The sequence below is a fragment of the Vulpes vulpes genome, chromosome 10 (assembly GCF_048418805.1).
Source record: "Vulpes vulpes isolate BD-2025 chromosome 10, VulVul3, whole genome shotgun sequence".
In the NCBI taxonomy this organism is placed as follows: Eukaryota; Metazoa; Chordata; class Mammalia; order Carnivora; family Canidae; genus Vulpes; species Vulpes vulpes.
The window spans coordinates 57,180,412-57,197,102 of record NC_132789.1 but is presented as its reverse complement, the minus strand read 5'-3'; the positions used below and the strand labels follow the sequence as shown (position 1 = coordinate 57,197,102).

At 36.6% G+C, this 16,691-nt stretch overlaps 1 protein-coding gene across 9 annotated transcripts in view; it reads left to right on the top strand.

Moving 5' to 3' along the window:
* The window catches only part of OSBPL8 (oxysterol binding protein like 8), a 145,995-nt gene that overhangs the window by 27,690 nt on the left and 101,614 nt on the right, over window positions 1–16,691 (top strand). For all 9 annotated transcript variants that reach the window (XM_072724426.1, XM_072724419.1, XM_072724425.1 and 6 more), the window contains exon 2: window positions 13,195–13,303. Coding sequence is in view for 6 of the 9 variants with exons in the window: in XM_072724419.1 (XP_072580520.1) it covers window positions 13,195–13,303 (109 nt within the window). In the remaining 3 variants the exon portion in view is untranslated. The remainder of the gene's footprint in view (window positions 1–13,194; window positions 13,304–16,691) is intronic.

Here is a 16,691-nt window from a genome sequence, read left to right as displayed (position 1 = left end):
GATTTGTGTATGATCTGCTTAATGTACTATTGAATTCTGTTTACTAGTTTGTTGAGGATTTTTGTGTTTATAGTCATCAGGATATTAGCCTGTTTTCTTGTAGTATCTTTATTTTTGGTATCAGGATAATTCTAACCACATTAAATGAGTTTGGAAGTGTTCCCTTCTCTTTAGTTTTTTGGAAGAGTTTGAGAAGAATTGGTGTTAATTCTTTAAAAATTGGGTAGAATTTACCCATATAGGCATCTGGTCCTAAGCTTTTCTTTATTGGGGGTGTTTGATTATTGATTCAATCTCCTTGTTATTTGGTCTGCTCAGATTTATTTCTTTATGATTTGGACTTGGTAGATTGTATGCTTCTAGGAATTGGTCCATTTCTTAAAGGTTGTTCGATTTGTTGATGTATAATTGTTCCTCATAGTCTCTTATGATTTCATAAGTCTCATATGATTTCATCTCTGATCTTTAGCTTCTTCCTTCTGCTAACTTTGGGCTTAGTTCTTGTTTTTTTCATTCTTTGAAGGTAAAGGTAGATTGAGATCTTTCCTTTTTCTTTAAGCATTTATCACTATAAACTTTTTTTTTTTTTTTTTTTTTTTTTTATTTATGATAGTCACACAGAGAGAGAGAGGCAGAGACACAGGCAGAGGGAGAAGCAGGCTCCATGCACCGGGAGCCTGATGTGGGATTCGATCCCGGGTCTCCAGGATCGCGCCCTGGGCCAAAGGCAGGCGCCAAACCGCTGCGCCACCCAGGGATCCCCACTATAAACTTTTTTTGCTGCATTCCATACATTTTGGTATGTTGTATTTACATTTTCATTTATTTCAAGATATTTCTTTGTTTCTCTATTCCTCTTTGACTCTTTGGTTGTTCAGCAATGTGTTGTTTATTCCACATATTTGTGAATTTTCCACTTTTCTTATTATTAATTTCAGTTTCATACTTTTGTGATTAGAAGAGATAGTACCATGATTTCAGTTCTTTAAAATTTGCTAAGACTTGTTTTGTAACCTAACGTATAATTTATCCTGGAGAATATACCATGTGCATTTGAGGAAAATGTGAATCCTATTGCTGTTGGGTGGAATGTTCTGTATATATCTGTTAGGTCCATTTCTTCTAAAGTATAGTGTTTCCTTATTGATTTTTTCTTCTTGGTGATTTATTCATTTTTGATAGTGGGGTTTTGAGGTCCCTTCCTATTGTTGTATTGCTCCCTGTTATCTCTTCAGATCTGTTGGTATTTGCTTAATACATTTAGTTTCTTCAGTGGTGGGTGCATATATATTTATAATTGTTATATCCTCATGATGACCCCTTTTTATTATATAATGACCTTTTTTGTCTCTTGTTACCATTTTTTACTTCAAGTCTATTCTGTCTGGTATGACTATAGCTACCCCTGCTCTCTTTTTGTTTCCATTTGCATGAAATGTTTTTCCATCCCTTCTCCTTGAGCTTATGTGTTTCCTTGAAGCTGAAATGAGTCTCTTGTAGCAGCATTTAGTTGGGTCATTTTTTTTTTTTTTAAATCTATTCAGCCATTCTATGCTTTTTCATTGGAGTGTTTGATCTATTTATATTTAAAGTAATTAATGATAGGTAAGTACTTACTATTGTTGTCTTACTGTTTTCTGTCTGTTTTATGGTTTTTTTTGCTCCTTTCTTCATCTCTTGTTTTCTTTCTTTTTGAATTGGTGATTTTCGGTAGTGGTACACTTTGATTACCTTCTCTTTATTTTGTCTATATTTTAAGTTTTTGATTTTGGTTACCCTGTTTTTGGTTATTTTGAAATATCTTTTTTTAAATTTTTTTAAATTTTTTTTATTTTGAAATATCTTATGGATATAACAGTCTATTTTAAGCTGATCACAACTTAACTTTGGTCTCATAAAAGCCAAACAAATAAACTGCTCTTTCATTCCTCTCCTTCACACTTTGTGTCTTTGATGTCACAATTTACATCTTTTTATATTGTATATCAACTTAAACATTATTGTAGCTCTAACTGTTTTTGTCTTTCAACCTTTATACTAGAGTTAACACACCACTATATTCCAGTATTAGAGTATTCTGGATTAGACTGTTTACTTGCCTTTACCAATGTGCTATTTGTTTTCGTAAGTTTTCATGTTACTAGTTAGTGTCCTTTAGCTTCAGCTTGAAGAACTCCTTTGAGCATTTCTTGTAAGACAAGTCTAGTGCTGAAGAACTTCCTCAACCTTTGGGAAGGTCTTCATCTTGCTTTCATTTCTGAAGGCAACCGTGCTGGGTAAAACATTCTTGGTTGGCAATTTCTTTCCATTTTTTAATATATCACACTGTTCTCTCCTGACCTGCAAGATCTCTGCAGAGAAATCCACTGATAAACATGGGGGTTCCCTTATATGCAAGAATTTGTCTTCTCTTGCTCTTTTAAAATTCTCTTTGATTTTAAGCCATTTTTATTAAAATGTGTTTTGGAAAATTGGATTGAAAATGTGAGTGATCTATTAGCTTCATGAACTCTGATGTCCAGCTACATCTATCTCCCAAGTTTGAGAAGTTCTCAGCCACTATTTCTGTAAATGAACTTTCTACTCTATTCTCTCCTATTTCTCTTTTGTGGACTCCCATAATGTATACCTTGCTTCTCTTAGTGTTGTCTTACAAGACCCATAGATTTCTGCTTGCCTTTTTATTTATTTATTTTTCTGACTGGTTAATTTCAAAATATCTGTCTTCAAGCTCACTGATCATTTCTTTTCCTTGTTGAATTTTTCAGATTACTTATCGTATTCTTCAGTTCCAAAATTTGTTTGTTCTTTTGTTTTTTGTCTCTTTGCTGAACTTTTCATCTTCTTGTATTATTTTTCTGGTATTGTTAAATTGTTTTCCTGTGTTCTTTTGTAGCTTTCTGAGCATCTTCAGAATGATTACTTTGAATACTTTTTTGGGCAATTTCTGGATCTCCATTTCTTTAGGGTTAGTTAGTTATTTTGGAGGTTTACTATATTCCTTTGAGCTATGTTTTCTTGATATTTTGTGAGCCTTGTAGCTTTGTGTCTGTGCATTTGAAGAATCAGTCACCCCTTCTTGACTTTATAGACTGATTTCAGTAAGGGAAGACATTCATCTACAGGTGGGGCATGCTAGAGTATGTTGTATCCCTGAGTCTAGTGGTACAGGGTACCAATGGAGGGGTGTGTGGCAGTACTGGGTCCTCAGTGGCTATTGTGGCTCATTGGTTAAAGCCATTGAGGTCCACAGCTTCAACAAATGTGTGTTTTTTGTCTAGCATTGTGGAGGATCTGCAGCATCTTTGAGGACTGTTGAGGTCTTCAGCACCTCCAGGTTCAGGAGTTAGGGTCCAGGGCAAGCGGTGGTAGTGGCTGGAACTTGTGATGTTCACATACTCCACTGCAAAGACCAGTTACAGGTGCAGCTACTGGCAGGTGTGGTTGCAAACACACATGTAATGGTGGGGCTGAGGGCATGTAGACAGCTGCAGGGCCTTGGCTGTAGGTGTGCGCTGTTGTGCTTGCTGTACCTTGCTATGAGTTGCATGGCAGTGGAGGACAGTGATGGGGTTGGGCCAGCATGTGCAAGTACACAGCTCAAGGGGCTAGCTGCAAGTGATTTAGTAGTACAGGCCAGTGACAGAAGATAGGGCCTGATCTGGACCCACAAGAAACTATGATAGCCTTGGCTGTTGGTGTGCTCTTCTTCTCCTCTTTGGTTGCAGTCTTTCCCAAAATGTGCATGTATATGCATGTGACAAGGGAAGCTGGAATATGTCCATATTCACTCCAATACATGGGAGAACCCCATTCTCTAACCCCTCCCCCTGCCCTACATCACCATTGTAGCCTAGTACCCCCCCACCCCCCACCCCCCACATACACAGGGCAGGGAAAGGCTCAGGGGCAGCTGAATGGATAATGGTGCCAAGGTCTCATCACACCACAAACTTATTCTTGGCTAGGGAGTTGCTCTTGGTGGCCGTGTCTGCATGAGCCTGGTACCCAATGACAATCTTCATAGAGAGGCCCAGGCGCTCCTTGTAGACCCGCCCAATGTGCAGCACGCCCTCCTGGTTCTCTGCCTCCCTCGTCCACACGGCAATCTTGTCCCCCTTGGTTCGAATGTTGATAACAGCCCCACACACCTCCCGGCTGGTGCTCCTCAAAGCTCTCCCCGATCAGACACAGCTGGTACCAGACGTCAGGCCAGTGGCATGCAAGTACACAACTGGATGGGCTTAGCTGAGCATATGCATATCAGTGGAGGTCAGCTATGAGATTCTAGGCTGGTATTTTGAACTCAGTAGCCACAGATGCCTGGACTGGCTGCTGGGGTAATTCCCAGACTCAAGGGGGCAGGTGAGAGGAAGGAATATATGTGGGAGACTCAGGCAGCTGGTGTCTGTGAACTCAAATACCTGTTGGGCAAAAAGCTAGTGAAATATGCAGATGTCTGAGGGAGAAGCTGGCTTTGGTCTGGTTTGGTCTTGTCTTTTATTTATTTTTTTTAAATAGGCTCCACACCCAGTTTAAAGCCCAGTGTGGGGCTTGACCTCATGACCCTGAGATCAGACTTGAGCTGACATAAAAAACTGGACGCCTAACTGACGAGCCATCCAGGTGCCTTGGCTATTGTTTTTATCAATGGATAAAGTTTCCAGTGCCCTCTGCAGAGCAGGTTACTGGGAACTGTCATTGTTCCCACTATATGGCTGCTAATGGTAGCCCTTGTTTTTCTTCCATGTTCCTAGCCATGCCTATATGTTTCAGCTTCGCCAGTCTCTACTTGGGGTGAAATGAAAGTAGGTCCCTTGTGCAGTGCCTAGAAAGGCTGGGAAAGCTGATAGTTGACTTTGCTCTCCCTTTTCTGGCAAGAGGAACTCTTTCTATCTAGGGAATTCCCTCTTGGTACTGAGCAATGCTGGCCTAGGGGAATAGATGATGCAGGCAAAATGAAACTGTTTTCCTTCCCTTTTTGTGTAGTTTTTCTCCATTTTCCCCCTGCGTAGCTGAAATTTTTTAAATGAATTCAAGGTCTCTATCTTAAAGCTATTTTTTGTTCATGGATGGCTAGATAATACAAGGTGAAACGTTAACAGGGTATTGTATTGGATAATAGTAAAGTAGACCGTGATGAACAAACTTTAGAAGACAATTCTCTATTGATGTCTTCTGTTTCTGCATATCTTGCAAGTAAAGCACTAACTGTGCTTTGTTCTGGACTATCTTTTCAAGGATGATTTTGTAGTGTATAGTCTTCATAGACAGAGATAGTGTTTTCCTTCCAAGGAAACGGCAGGCATATTTGCTCCCATCATAAAAAATATGGATTTCTGGAATGCCTGGGTGGATCAGTGTGTGAGTGTCTGCCTTTGTGGGTTCAGAGCATGATCCTGGAGTCCCAGGATTGAGTCCCACATTGGGCTCCCTGCATGGAGCCTGCTTCTCCCTCTGCCTGTGTTTCTGCCTCTCTCTCTCTCGCTCTCTCTCTCTCTGTCTCATGAATAAATAAATAAAATCTTTAAAAAATTTATGGATTTCCTAAGCTCAGAGTGCTCCTGTATTGTAACCCACTCTTTCTAATAGGCATCTATTGGACCTATGCACATGGCTTCCTTGGGACTTGGAATGGCTAAGATAACTAGATAACTAGAAAAGGTGGGAAAGGTAATCATTTGAGAGAATTCTCTAAATTGATAGTTGTACATCTATTTTTAAGTTTTACTTCATTTATAGAACTAACACTAGAGATCTCATGATGTATCATAGCTGTGGCTTAAGTAAGAATGGTCCTCAACTATAATATGCACATCTGTGCTCAATGAAAATGCCTTTCCATTCAAAGGCTGGAGGGGTGTGATTGTGTGTGGGTGTATTTCAGTAGTAATAAAATATTTAAGATGTATAAATATTGCTTTGAATACTCACTTGAACTGATTTTTTAAAAATGTAGATTAAAAAGGCTTTCACGAAATTTGAAAAAAAAACTTAGAAAACTGTACTATTTAAAAAATTTTTTTAAAGATTTTTATTTACTTATTCATAGAGACACACACACACAGAGGCAGAGACACAGGCAGAGGGAGAAGCAGGCTCCATGCAGGGAGCCCGACATGGGACTTGATCCCGCATCTCTGGGATCATGCCCTGGACTGATGGTGGCGCTAAACTGCTGAGCTACCCAGGCTGCCCCTGTACTATGTTTTATTGGTTTGTTGCAGGTCTTGTAAGTTGCATAGCAGTGATTATGTCAGCAATATTTAGACAAGTGCTAAAACCACTGGCTGTCATGTTGTAGAATATTAGAGTTGTCAGGAGTCTAAGTAATGGCCATTTTAACTTCACAATCTTCCTTATGAGGGAACTGAGTTCCAGAGATAGAAGTAAAGTAGTTTGTCTACAGGTCCACAGCTAGTTCTTAATAGAAATGTGGACTTGAAAGGAAGTTTACTAATATTCTTTTTGTCTCACCATGCTACATTGGGCAGGGAAAGTGAATGCCCTGAGAATGGACAAAGAGATCAAAAGTCTGTGTCAAGGTCTTACGATTTTTGGTATGGTGATGTGAGAGGACTTTAACTGGTACATTGATGAGCATTTTAACTTTTTAGAGTTATATATATTATGTGTATTAGAAAAAAATGGAACTTGTGACTCAAATCGGTAAATTTATGGATTTTTTAGATAAGCTTAATTAAATTTAAAACAAATATGGGTAAAAAAAATTAACTGGATGCTGGTAGTACTGACAAAAGTTATGAAGTTGGTATACCAATAACTATTGAGAAACCCTCATAGGGGCACCTGGAGGGTTCAATGGGTTAAGTTTCTGCCTTAGGCTCTGGTAAGGATCCCAGGGTCCTGGGATGGAGCCTTTCACCAGGCTCCCTGTTCAGTGGGGGTCTACTTCTCTCTCCCTCTGCCTACAGCTCCCTCTGTTTGTGTTCGCTCTGTCTCTCTCAAATAAAGATACAAAATCTTTTAAAAAAAAGAAAGATTAAATGACGTGTTAAAGATGTTAGCCTTGCTTAGTAGTTGCTCCTTCCTTTTCTCTGTGACTGAATTAGTAATTTATGCCCCAAATAGAGAAAAATTATTATAGAAATTACTTTTTCTAGAAACTTTTAATGTAGACAGTGAGGCACTGATTTCCCAAACAATGACTAGAGTACTGATAACAAAAGGAACAAAAGAGGGAACAGAGTCGTCTTTAAACTTTGCATTTGACTTGTAACTATGTTTAAATTTGGATGCCCGCCTAGCTTTAGTGAAATGTGGAGAAAGGAGTCTTTAGGATTATGACACAGTGTACTCTTTTACAAAAATTTTATTAGACTTTTTTGATCAGAGAAGTAACAAACTGTTTAAAAACTTTTTAAAATGGCAGAAAAAGTGCCTTTTTTCTCAAGCCTGCTCCCTAGGGCCAACTGTCATTAAGTTTGTATTTAATTACCATTTTGGGGATCTCTGGGTGGCGCAGCGGTTTAGCGCCTGCCTTTGGCCCAGGGCGTGATCCTGGAGACCCGGGATCGAATCTCACGTCGGGCTCCCGGTGCATGGAGCCTGCTTCTCCCTCTGCCTGTGTCTCTGCCTCTCTCTCTCTCTCTCTCTCTCTGTGACTATCATAAATAAATAAAAATTAAAAAAAGAAAGTTTAATTACCATTTTGACCTGAAGAAATAAACTTAAAAAAAAAAAGATATTTACTTACTTCTCAGAGAGAGAGAGAGAGAGAGAGAGCATAAGCACAGAGAGTGGCAGAGGGAGAGGGAGAAGCTGACTCCCCCTGAGCATGGAGCCCAATGTAGGGCTCCATCCCAGGACCCTGAGATTATGACCTTGAGCTGAAGGCAAATGCTTAACTAACTGAGCCACCCAGGTGCCCCAGAAATAAACTTTTTAATTCGTAGATTATCATTTTGATGAGGGAGCAGAAGGCAAGTTGAGGACAAAGCACAAGCTGACACCTCACAGCCTCCCCTCCATCCCACTCCTGGGTGGGATGTGTGTGACATTCCTCCAGGAAACATCCAACTATCTTAATGTTAATGCTCTGCTAGAGGGAAAAACAGCCTTAGCTTGATAATTGCTGAGCCTCCAGTATCCTGAGTGTCTTCTTTAGCAAAATCACAGCCCTTTTGGACACCTCCCTTTTTCCTTACCTCCCTCAATTCCCAAGTATATAATCAGCCACTCCTCACAACCCTAGTGCAGCAGCTCTTCCTGCCCACGGATCCTATCCCTGTGCTTTAGTAAAACCACCCTTTTTGTACCTAAGACATCTCAAGAATTCTTCCGTGACCAGTTCGCTCTTGAACCCCAACATTTCGCATCAATTACATTTTGTAAAGACTGAATTAACATACAAAAGGCAAAGAAGATACAGTAAAAAAGTCAAATCATAACATGACTAATTTAATAGAGGTAGCAGGAAGCAGAAAAGAAAGAAAATTAAGGATAATGCCCTAAATTCCTTACCTTTGATAATAGGAAGCTGAGTGAGACATTGCTAATAGGTCAAGAAACAAGTTTTTGATATTTTCTTGAAGCTAAAGACTACAACTAAACATATATAACAAAAAAATCCTAGAGGGAGAGGGTGATTGATTAGAGGCTTAAGGTATAAGCACAGTAATTTCCCCCATTTTTCAGAAGTGAAAATCAAAAGATGTTTAAATTGATGTAGTTTTGGAATGTTAGGTCTGGAGCTGATGGCCAGTTGAGTTCTTGAGATACTTTTGGTGCAAAAAGGTGATTTTATTAAAGCATGGAGATAGGTCCTTTGGCAGAAAGAGCTGCTGCACTGGGGTTGTGAGGAATGGCTGATTATAAACTTTCAAGTTGGAAGAGGGTTAGGGATAGTGTAAGTTTAAGAAATTTGGAAGCAAGGTTTCCAGGACCTTGAGAGGCTAGCCGTTTGTTAGGAAAAGGCCATTTACTACTGGTTAGTAAAACCTTCCTCATGAGACCCTTCAGATGATATCAGTGGGCCATGTTTAGAGGATTGTTAACTATATCTTGGGGTGGGGGTGGAGGGCAGATCATAAAGATAAAGGAAGTTTTCAAAGGGATTTTTTTATAGGATTCTGAACATTAACCTAGGCTAATGTCAAGCTAAGGTTGCCTTTTGCCTCTGGTAAGATGTTAACATTGAAGCCCCTAAGCTTCTTGAGGAAGGTCATTCTGCCTGTCTCAAGGACTTGTCTATAAGCTGTAATTTATAAGGAAGTTTAGTATTTTTCTTTTGCCTTTGTTCTCCACATCAGTAATTAAATGGGGTAATTTTGCAAATTGAAAAGCAATAATTGAGACTCATTCATTCTATAAATATTGATCCTCTAATATTGAAGTACCCCAGGGATCTGAACTTGGTCCTTTTTTCTGTCTGCACAAATAACCCAGGAACTCTCATCCAGTCTCATAGTTTTAAATTTTTAAATATGAGAGAGTGGAGGTGCGGGGCAGAGTAAAAATAATAAGCTTTACTGTGGGATCAAACTTAAGTTATCAACTTAAAATAGACTGCTATAGTTAGCAGTTGTTATATGTAAGCCTCATGACAACCACAAAATAAAAACCTATAGTAAATGCACAAAAGATGAAGAGAAAGGAATATAATCATACCATTGAAGAACGTCACCAAACCACAAATGAGGAGAGTAAGAGAAGAAGAGAGGAATGGAGAGGAATTATGAAAATAGCCAGAAAGCAATGAACGAAATGGCAATAAGCACATACTTATCAATCATTATTTTTAAAAATTACTATTTTAAATCTGATTTAAATAACAACAAAAACGAAAAACAAGACCCATCTGTATGCTGCCAAAAGAGCCCCACTTGAGATGTTAGGACACACAAAGTTTGAAAGGGGAGGGATGGAAAGATATTTCATACAAATGGAAACTAAGCGAAAGCTGGAGTAGCTATACTTATGTCAAACAAAATAGACTTTAAAACAAAAACTGTAATAAGACAAAGATGGGCATCATATAATGATAATGATATCAATCCAACAGGAGGATGTAACATTTGTAAATATTTATACACCAACATCAGAGCATTTACGTATATAAAGCAAGTATTAACAAGACCTGAAGAAGACAGTGATACAATAATAATAAGGGACATTAATACCCTGATATCATGGATAGATGGTCCAGACAGAAAAGCAACAGGAAAACACCACTCTTAAATAATGTGTCAGACCAGATGGAATTAATAGACATAATCAGAACATTACATCCCAAACCAACAGAATGTACAGTCTTCTCAAGGACACATGGAACATTCTCCAGAGTAGATCATATATGTTAAGCTACAAAACAAGTCTTAAGAGTATTGAAATCATATTAAGCATTACTTTTACTACAGTGGTTAGAAACTAGAATTACACGAGGAAAACTGGAAAATTTACAAATTTGTGGAGATTAGATAACATGCTACTGAGCAACTGTATGAGTCAAGAAATCAAAAGAGAAAAAAAATACCTCAAGACAAAAATGGAAATCTATCAAAATTTGTGGGATACATCAAAAGCCATCCTAAGAGAGAAGTTCATAGTGATAAATGCCTATCTCAAGAAACAAGAAAAGTCTCAAACAACCTAACTTTACACCTTGAGGTAATATAAAAAGAACAAACTAACCCCAAAGTTAGTAGAAGGAAGGAAATAGCAAAGATTAGAGCAGAAATAATGAAATGGAGACTAAAAAGACAGTAGAAAAGATCAATGAAACTAAGAGCTGGTTCTTTGGAAAGATAAACAAAATTGGCAAACCTTTACCTAAACTTGCTAAAGAGAAAAAGGACTCAAAATCAGAAATGAAAAAGGAGATACTACAACTGATACCACAGAAATACAAAGGATCATAAGAGACTACCACGAACAATTATAATCATATGCCAACGAATTGGACAATCTAGAAGAAATGGACAAATTCCTAGAAATATATAAGCTATCCAGACTAAATCATGATGAATAGAAAATCCGAACAGATCAATTATTAGTAAAGAGATCGAATAAGCAGTAAAAACTTCCTACAAGCAAGAGTCCAAGATTATATGGCTTCTCTTTTATATTCTACCAAACATTTAAAGAAGAATTAATATCAGTCCTTCCCAAACTCTTCCAAAACATAACAGAGGAGAAAACTCTTCTCAATTCCTTTTGCAAGGCCAGCATTACCCTGTTACCAAACTAGGTAACCACAAGAAAAGAAAATTACAGGCCAGTATCCCTGAGGGACATAGATGTAAAAATCCTGAAAAATTTTTTAGCAAAACTGAATTAAACAATGCATCAAAAGGATCATACACTATGATCAAGTGGGTTTATTCCAGCACTGCAAGGATGGTTCAGCATCCACAAATTAGTCATTGTGGTATGCCATATTAATAAACTACAGTATAAAAAAATTTCCATAGATGCAGAAAAGGCATTTGACAAAGTTCAACATCCTTTCATCTCAACAATGTAGATAGAGAGGGAATGTGCCTCAGTATAACAAAAGCCATATATGCGAAGTCCACAGCTAACATCATATTCAGTGATGAACAGCTGAAAACTTTCTCCCTACGGTCAGGAACAAGGCAAGGATGCTTGCGCTTGACCTTTTATTCAATATAGCATAGGAAATGAACCCTTAAAGTGGAATAGATAGGATGAAAAAAATTGGTAAAATACTTTTGGAGTTGAAGCTTCCTATGGGTGTTTTATTTTTAGTATTGTCAATTTCTAGGATAATATCTGTCAATATTCAAATATGAATTTTAGTGTGCATCTCAGACATAAATAATTTTTGTATCTGTTTTGGATTATTATTTATTCATATAGGCAATTGCAGTGACAATTCATTGCAACAAATGTTTACTAAATATGTACCATGAACTAGCACTGGGTAGATAAATGAGTAGAATGCAGTCTTTGTCCCTGAAGAGTAGATCATGAGAACAAAAAATTACAATGCATTGTAATATATATAGTGAAGAAGTATACCTGAGGTTTATAAATTGAAAGTCCACTTAGCTTAGGCTAGTTGTGTATTGGTTATATCAAAGAAACCAAATAACAGCCCTCCAAAGCCCAATTAAAAAGTATTAATATCAGCATTTATACTTCAGTGCAGCCTTTTATACTTGGTAAAACAAGAAAATGTTTTTGGAACTTCAAGAAATGATCACAATTCTGCTGTCTTACTGATTTTGGTTTTGTTGGCGCGTTTAAGGAAGGGTTATTAAAGAGGTTATTAGAGACTTTTGAATATATAAACTTATTATATGAATTCAGATTGGAGATTTTGTTAGAATTCAGAAGAAAAACATTTGTAATAAAGACATACTTCTAAGACTTTTAGAAATAAAAAGAGCTATAGAAGTGATACATATTCTTTGTAAAAATGGGGAAACAAACACAGAGTATTTTATATATAGTGTTCTGTAATTTGCCTTTTTCACCTAATGTGGCCTTCTTTCTAGTTTATATATAAAGAAAATACGTAATGAGTATGTAAAAACCTACCTAAGTTTTAGAAATTGCTGCACAATATTCCATTGTATGTCTATAGTATAAGATACTATACTCCTAAGATACTATACTCCTAATGATTGACATTAAGGTTGTTCCAGTTTTTTTTATATCTTTACTTTGTTGAATATGTTTATTTATCTTTGTGCATTTGTATAAACACGTGGCATAATTATTAGCCTTGCAATTACTGGATTAAAGTGTACATATTTTAAATTGCCCTTCCAAAAATTGTTACGATCTATATTCCTCTCACAAAAGTATATGAGAATGGCTGTTTTCCTTCATTCTTGCCAGTGTTAGCAATATTAGCACACTTTTTAGTTTTTGCCAATGTGATCATGAAAAAAAGAACATTTTATTTCCTTAATTGTAAATAGATTTAAACATCTTTTTAAATTTTGAACAGTCTCATCATATCTGTAACTTGTTCTTGCTATTCTTCACTTGGTATATAGATATATTTTTTCTTCTCTTTCGTTTTTCTCTGAACCTGAAAGCATTCTTTAAAGCACATGTCAAAATTTGTTTTCTCCATTATTGGATTTCCCAATAACCTCAGCCTAGGATGATTTCTCCCTCCCAATAGGCTTACTGCTTTATTTTCCATTTATCACAGTTTTATACTAGTCCTAATACGTATGATTTTTTTTTTTCTTCTAGGATTTCCAAATTTACAGGATGGCTGAACATTAATGGAAAGAGAAGCATAAACTTACCTTCTTTCACTATGGATGCAGGTTTGGCAGATGGAGAACCCGATCAAACTTCGGTAAGTGGTTCAAATACAGTGTAAATACATCTACAGCTGTGAAGTGTTTGATTTTACTCAAACACTTCATTCATTTTATTCAAAAAAATGTATTTAAAACAAACCTTAAAAAGAATTTAAAAATAATTATTTATCGCTTCTCCTGATATGAAAAAAACAGATAAATTCAAACTTGTTGAAACAGAACCCAGTTTTCTGATAGTTCCTTCCTGTCTTCCCCCTCTGCTTACTTGTATTAACTTGGTCCCAACCCTTGGGGTGGTAAATTCTTTGGGAACGCAGAAGCCAACTTTTCTATGTTTCATATTGCTATGGAATTATATTGAGTTGTTTGTAAATTTTAACTTCGTAAAAGTCTTCATTTAGACTCAAATGTAGGAGTAGTCTAACGACTGATAGCAAAATGCAATTTTGTTTGTGTTAACTTATTCCAGCCTTTTCTGAATTTCTGGCTCAAACTTGTTTAAGTTTCTTAAAGGGTCAAAAAAAGTTAAACTTTAAAATAACTTGTTAATAGAAAACAAAATGGGCATAGAAGTAATTTGGCTTAAGAAGGTTATTGTCACAACGATTATAAAAGGAAAACTGATGGTAGGTTATTTTATTTTCACTATGATTTCAGCAAAAAATTAAAATTAAAGCTTTGTCTTAGAACATGTTTACTTTGCCTTAAATGTCTTATTTAAAGTTAATAGATTTTCTTAACTCTTTTACCTGAAATAGTTTTAATTTCTTATTGATAATAAAGAAAATGCCTGTGATAACAACAATTGCTATTCTCTAAGTGTATACTTTGTCAGACTGCCCTCACAACAGCCACTAAAGGTAGATATTTGTTTATTCTCACTTTTATAGAAAGAGAGAAGGGCTCTGAACTGGAGGTTAATTATCTTCTCTAAGACTTCACAGCTTAAGGGGTGTCTCAGTACTTTGCCACTAATGTGTTGACCCTGTGCCCGTCTTTCTGAATAGAATTGCTTAAAATTTGCTGTCACCTTTTGAGAGAGATCACAAGCAGGAGTAGGGAGGAGCAGAGGGAGATGGAGAAGCAGACTCCCCGCTGAGCAGGGACCCACCCCCAACCCCACTCCAATGCAGGCTTGATCCCCGACTCCAGGATCATGACCTTGAGCCAAGGCAGACACTTAACCAACTGAGCTACCCAGGCACCCCAATAGTATTAAATTCTATACCAGAATACCTGTGCTATATTAATAAAGTTTTATTCCCTTTTTTATTCCAAATCCTGTTGATATAGAGATTGGAGCAAGATATTTAAAAAGCAATGAGAACAGTTTTCTTTTTCTTGTTCATTAGTTTTATTTTGTGAAATATTGTAACTTATTTTAGAATAATACCAGTAATTCCAGTTGAACTACTGAAATATTCTATATTTGAAACTAATCTTGAGATCTACTTTTGAGTTACTTATTTATAAAATATCACCTTTGAACTGCACAGTCTAAGCTAGTTACTATTTAGGTCTAGAAGTGGGTAAGAACATGGGCTTTGTAGACCTTCAGCTACATGTTAGTCTAAGCTCTGTTGCTTGGTTGTATGATCTGGGTAATTAATTAAATTCTCCAGGTTTTCAGTTTCCTCATCTATTATATAAAGATAATAGTAGTATCTACCTTCCACAATTGTTTTGAGTTTTGAGATCATATATCTGTAAAGTGCCTATTACAAAGCCACAGACTTTATAAATAGCCAATAAATAAAAGCTAGTATTCTTGTTGTTGATATAACTAGCTGTATTAAGTCTTCTCTCCAAAAAAATAATTAGAAGGCAGGAGAGGCAATAAAATACATTGAAAAAAAGCTGTAGGCTACTCAGTAATGTGGGTGTTATACTTTCTCAGAATCTCAGTTTTTCTTTGTAGAATATTGAGGCAGACATTCTGCTTCAATAAAAAAATATATAGGTAAGATTATTCATTCTACTTGATAGAGACAGTATGATCTAGAGAAACCAGAAATTTCTTTGAAAATATGAAGCAATATGTCAGTATGAGTTGGTAGTGTTTTTAAAAATAATAAAATGCACTAGTTTCTAAAATATTATTAAACTTTTTTTGAATGTAGCCTTGATACAAATTACTATGCCTGGTGAAAGGGATGCCAAGAGGTAATACAAAATAGTCTGTCTGAATTAGGTTTATTTGGGGAAAACTAGCTAGATGGATAGCTAAGGCAGTAACAGATTTACTACTGAGTGTTTTTTTTTTTTTTTTTAAGATTTATTTATTCATGAGAGACAGAGAGAGAGAGAGAGAGAGAAGCAAGCTCTGTGCATGGAGCCTGACGTGGGACTTGATCCCGGGTCTCCAGGATCAGACCCTGAGCTGAAGGCAGGTGCTAAATCGCTGAGCCACCTGGGCTGCCTGATTTACTGAGAGTTAAATGATGGACATAAACAAGGCATAGTTTACAAGCTGTGAAAAGTGGGTGGTTGTTATACACTGGGGTAGTTAGAAAAGTTTTCTTAAAGAGAATGAAAACTTTGACTAGCACAGGTAAATGGTGAACATAGGATTGAAAATGAGCAAGGAGAGCATTCTAGGAAGGGAGAATAAAAAGAGGCAAAGCTAAATGGGAGAATTAATTGCTTATGGGTTTTTTTTCTAAGGGACAAATGAATTAGAAAAATTAAGGTATATTGCAAAGTAGTATTATTTATAGGAATAATAATTTATGAGTCAGAGAGAGACCAAAATTGTAGAAAGTTTTGAGTACCAGACCTAGGATTTTAAACTTGATTGTGTAAGTCATGGTATGTCATTGAATATTTTATGTAGATAGATGAATCTGGAAGCAAGATATAAAATTATTAGGAAGAGCAAAAGATATTAAGAGACTATTGTAGTGGTCTGGATGTAAGGTTGTGAAAGCTTGGATTCAGTATGACTATTAGTGTCCATTGATTTAATATTCTTCTGCAATGCCTGGGTGGCTCAGTGGTTGAAAGACTGCTTTTGCTCCCTCCATGGAGCCTGCTTCTCCCTCTTCCTGTGTCTCTGCCTCTCTCTCTGTCTCTCATGAATAAATAAATAAATTCTTTAAAAAAATTAATATTCTTTTTCCATAGAGGATTACTTTTTCTATTCTTCTTTTAAGTAGGTTCCACACCCAATGTGGAGCCCAACCTGGGGCTTGAAGTCATGACCCTGAGATCAAGACCTAAGCTGAAATCAAAAGTCAGACATTTAACTTGACAAAGCCACCCACACAACCCTACTTTCTCTATTTTTAAAAAATTCTTTGACTCATTCGTTATTCTACTTGTGTATAGTTCAATTTTTATGGTAGTTTTGTCTTAGGCAGTATATACTGAAAAATATGGATTGAATCTCTGTACCTGGAACTAATCTATTTTAGGGACACAAAT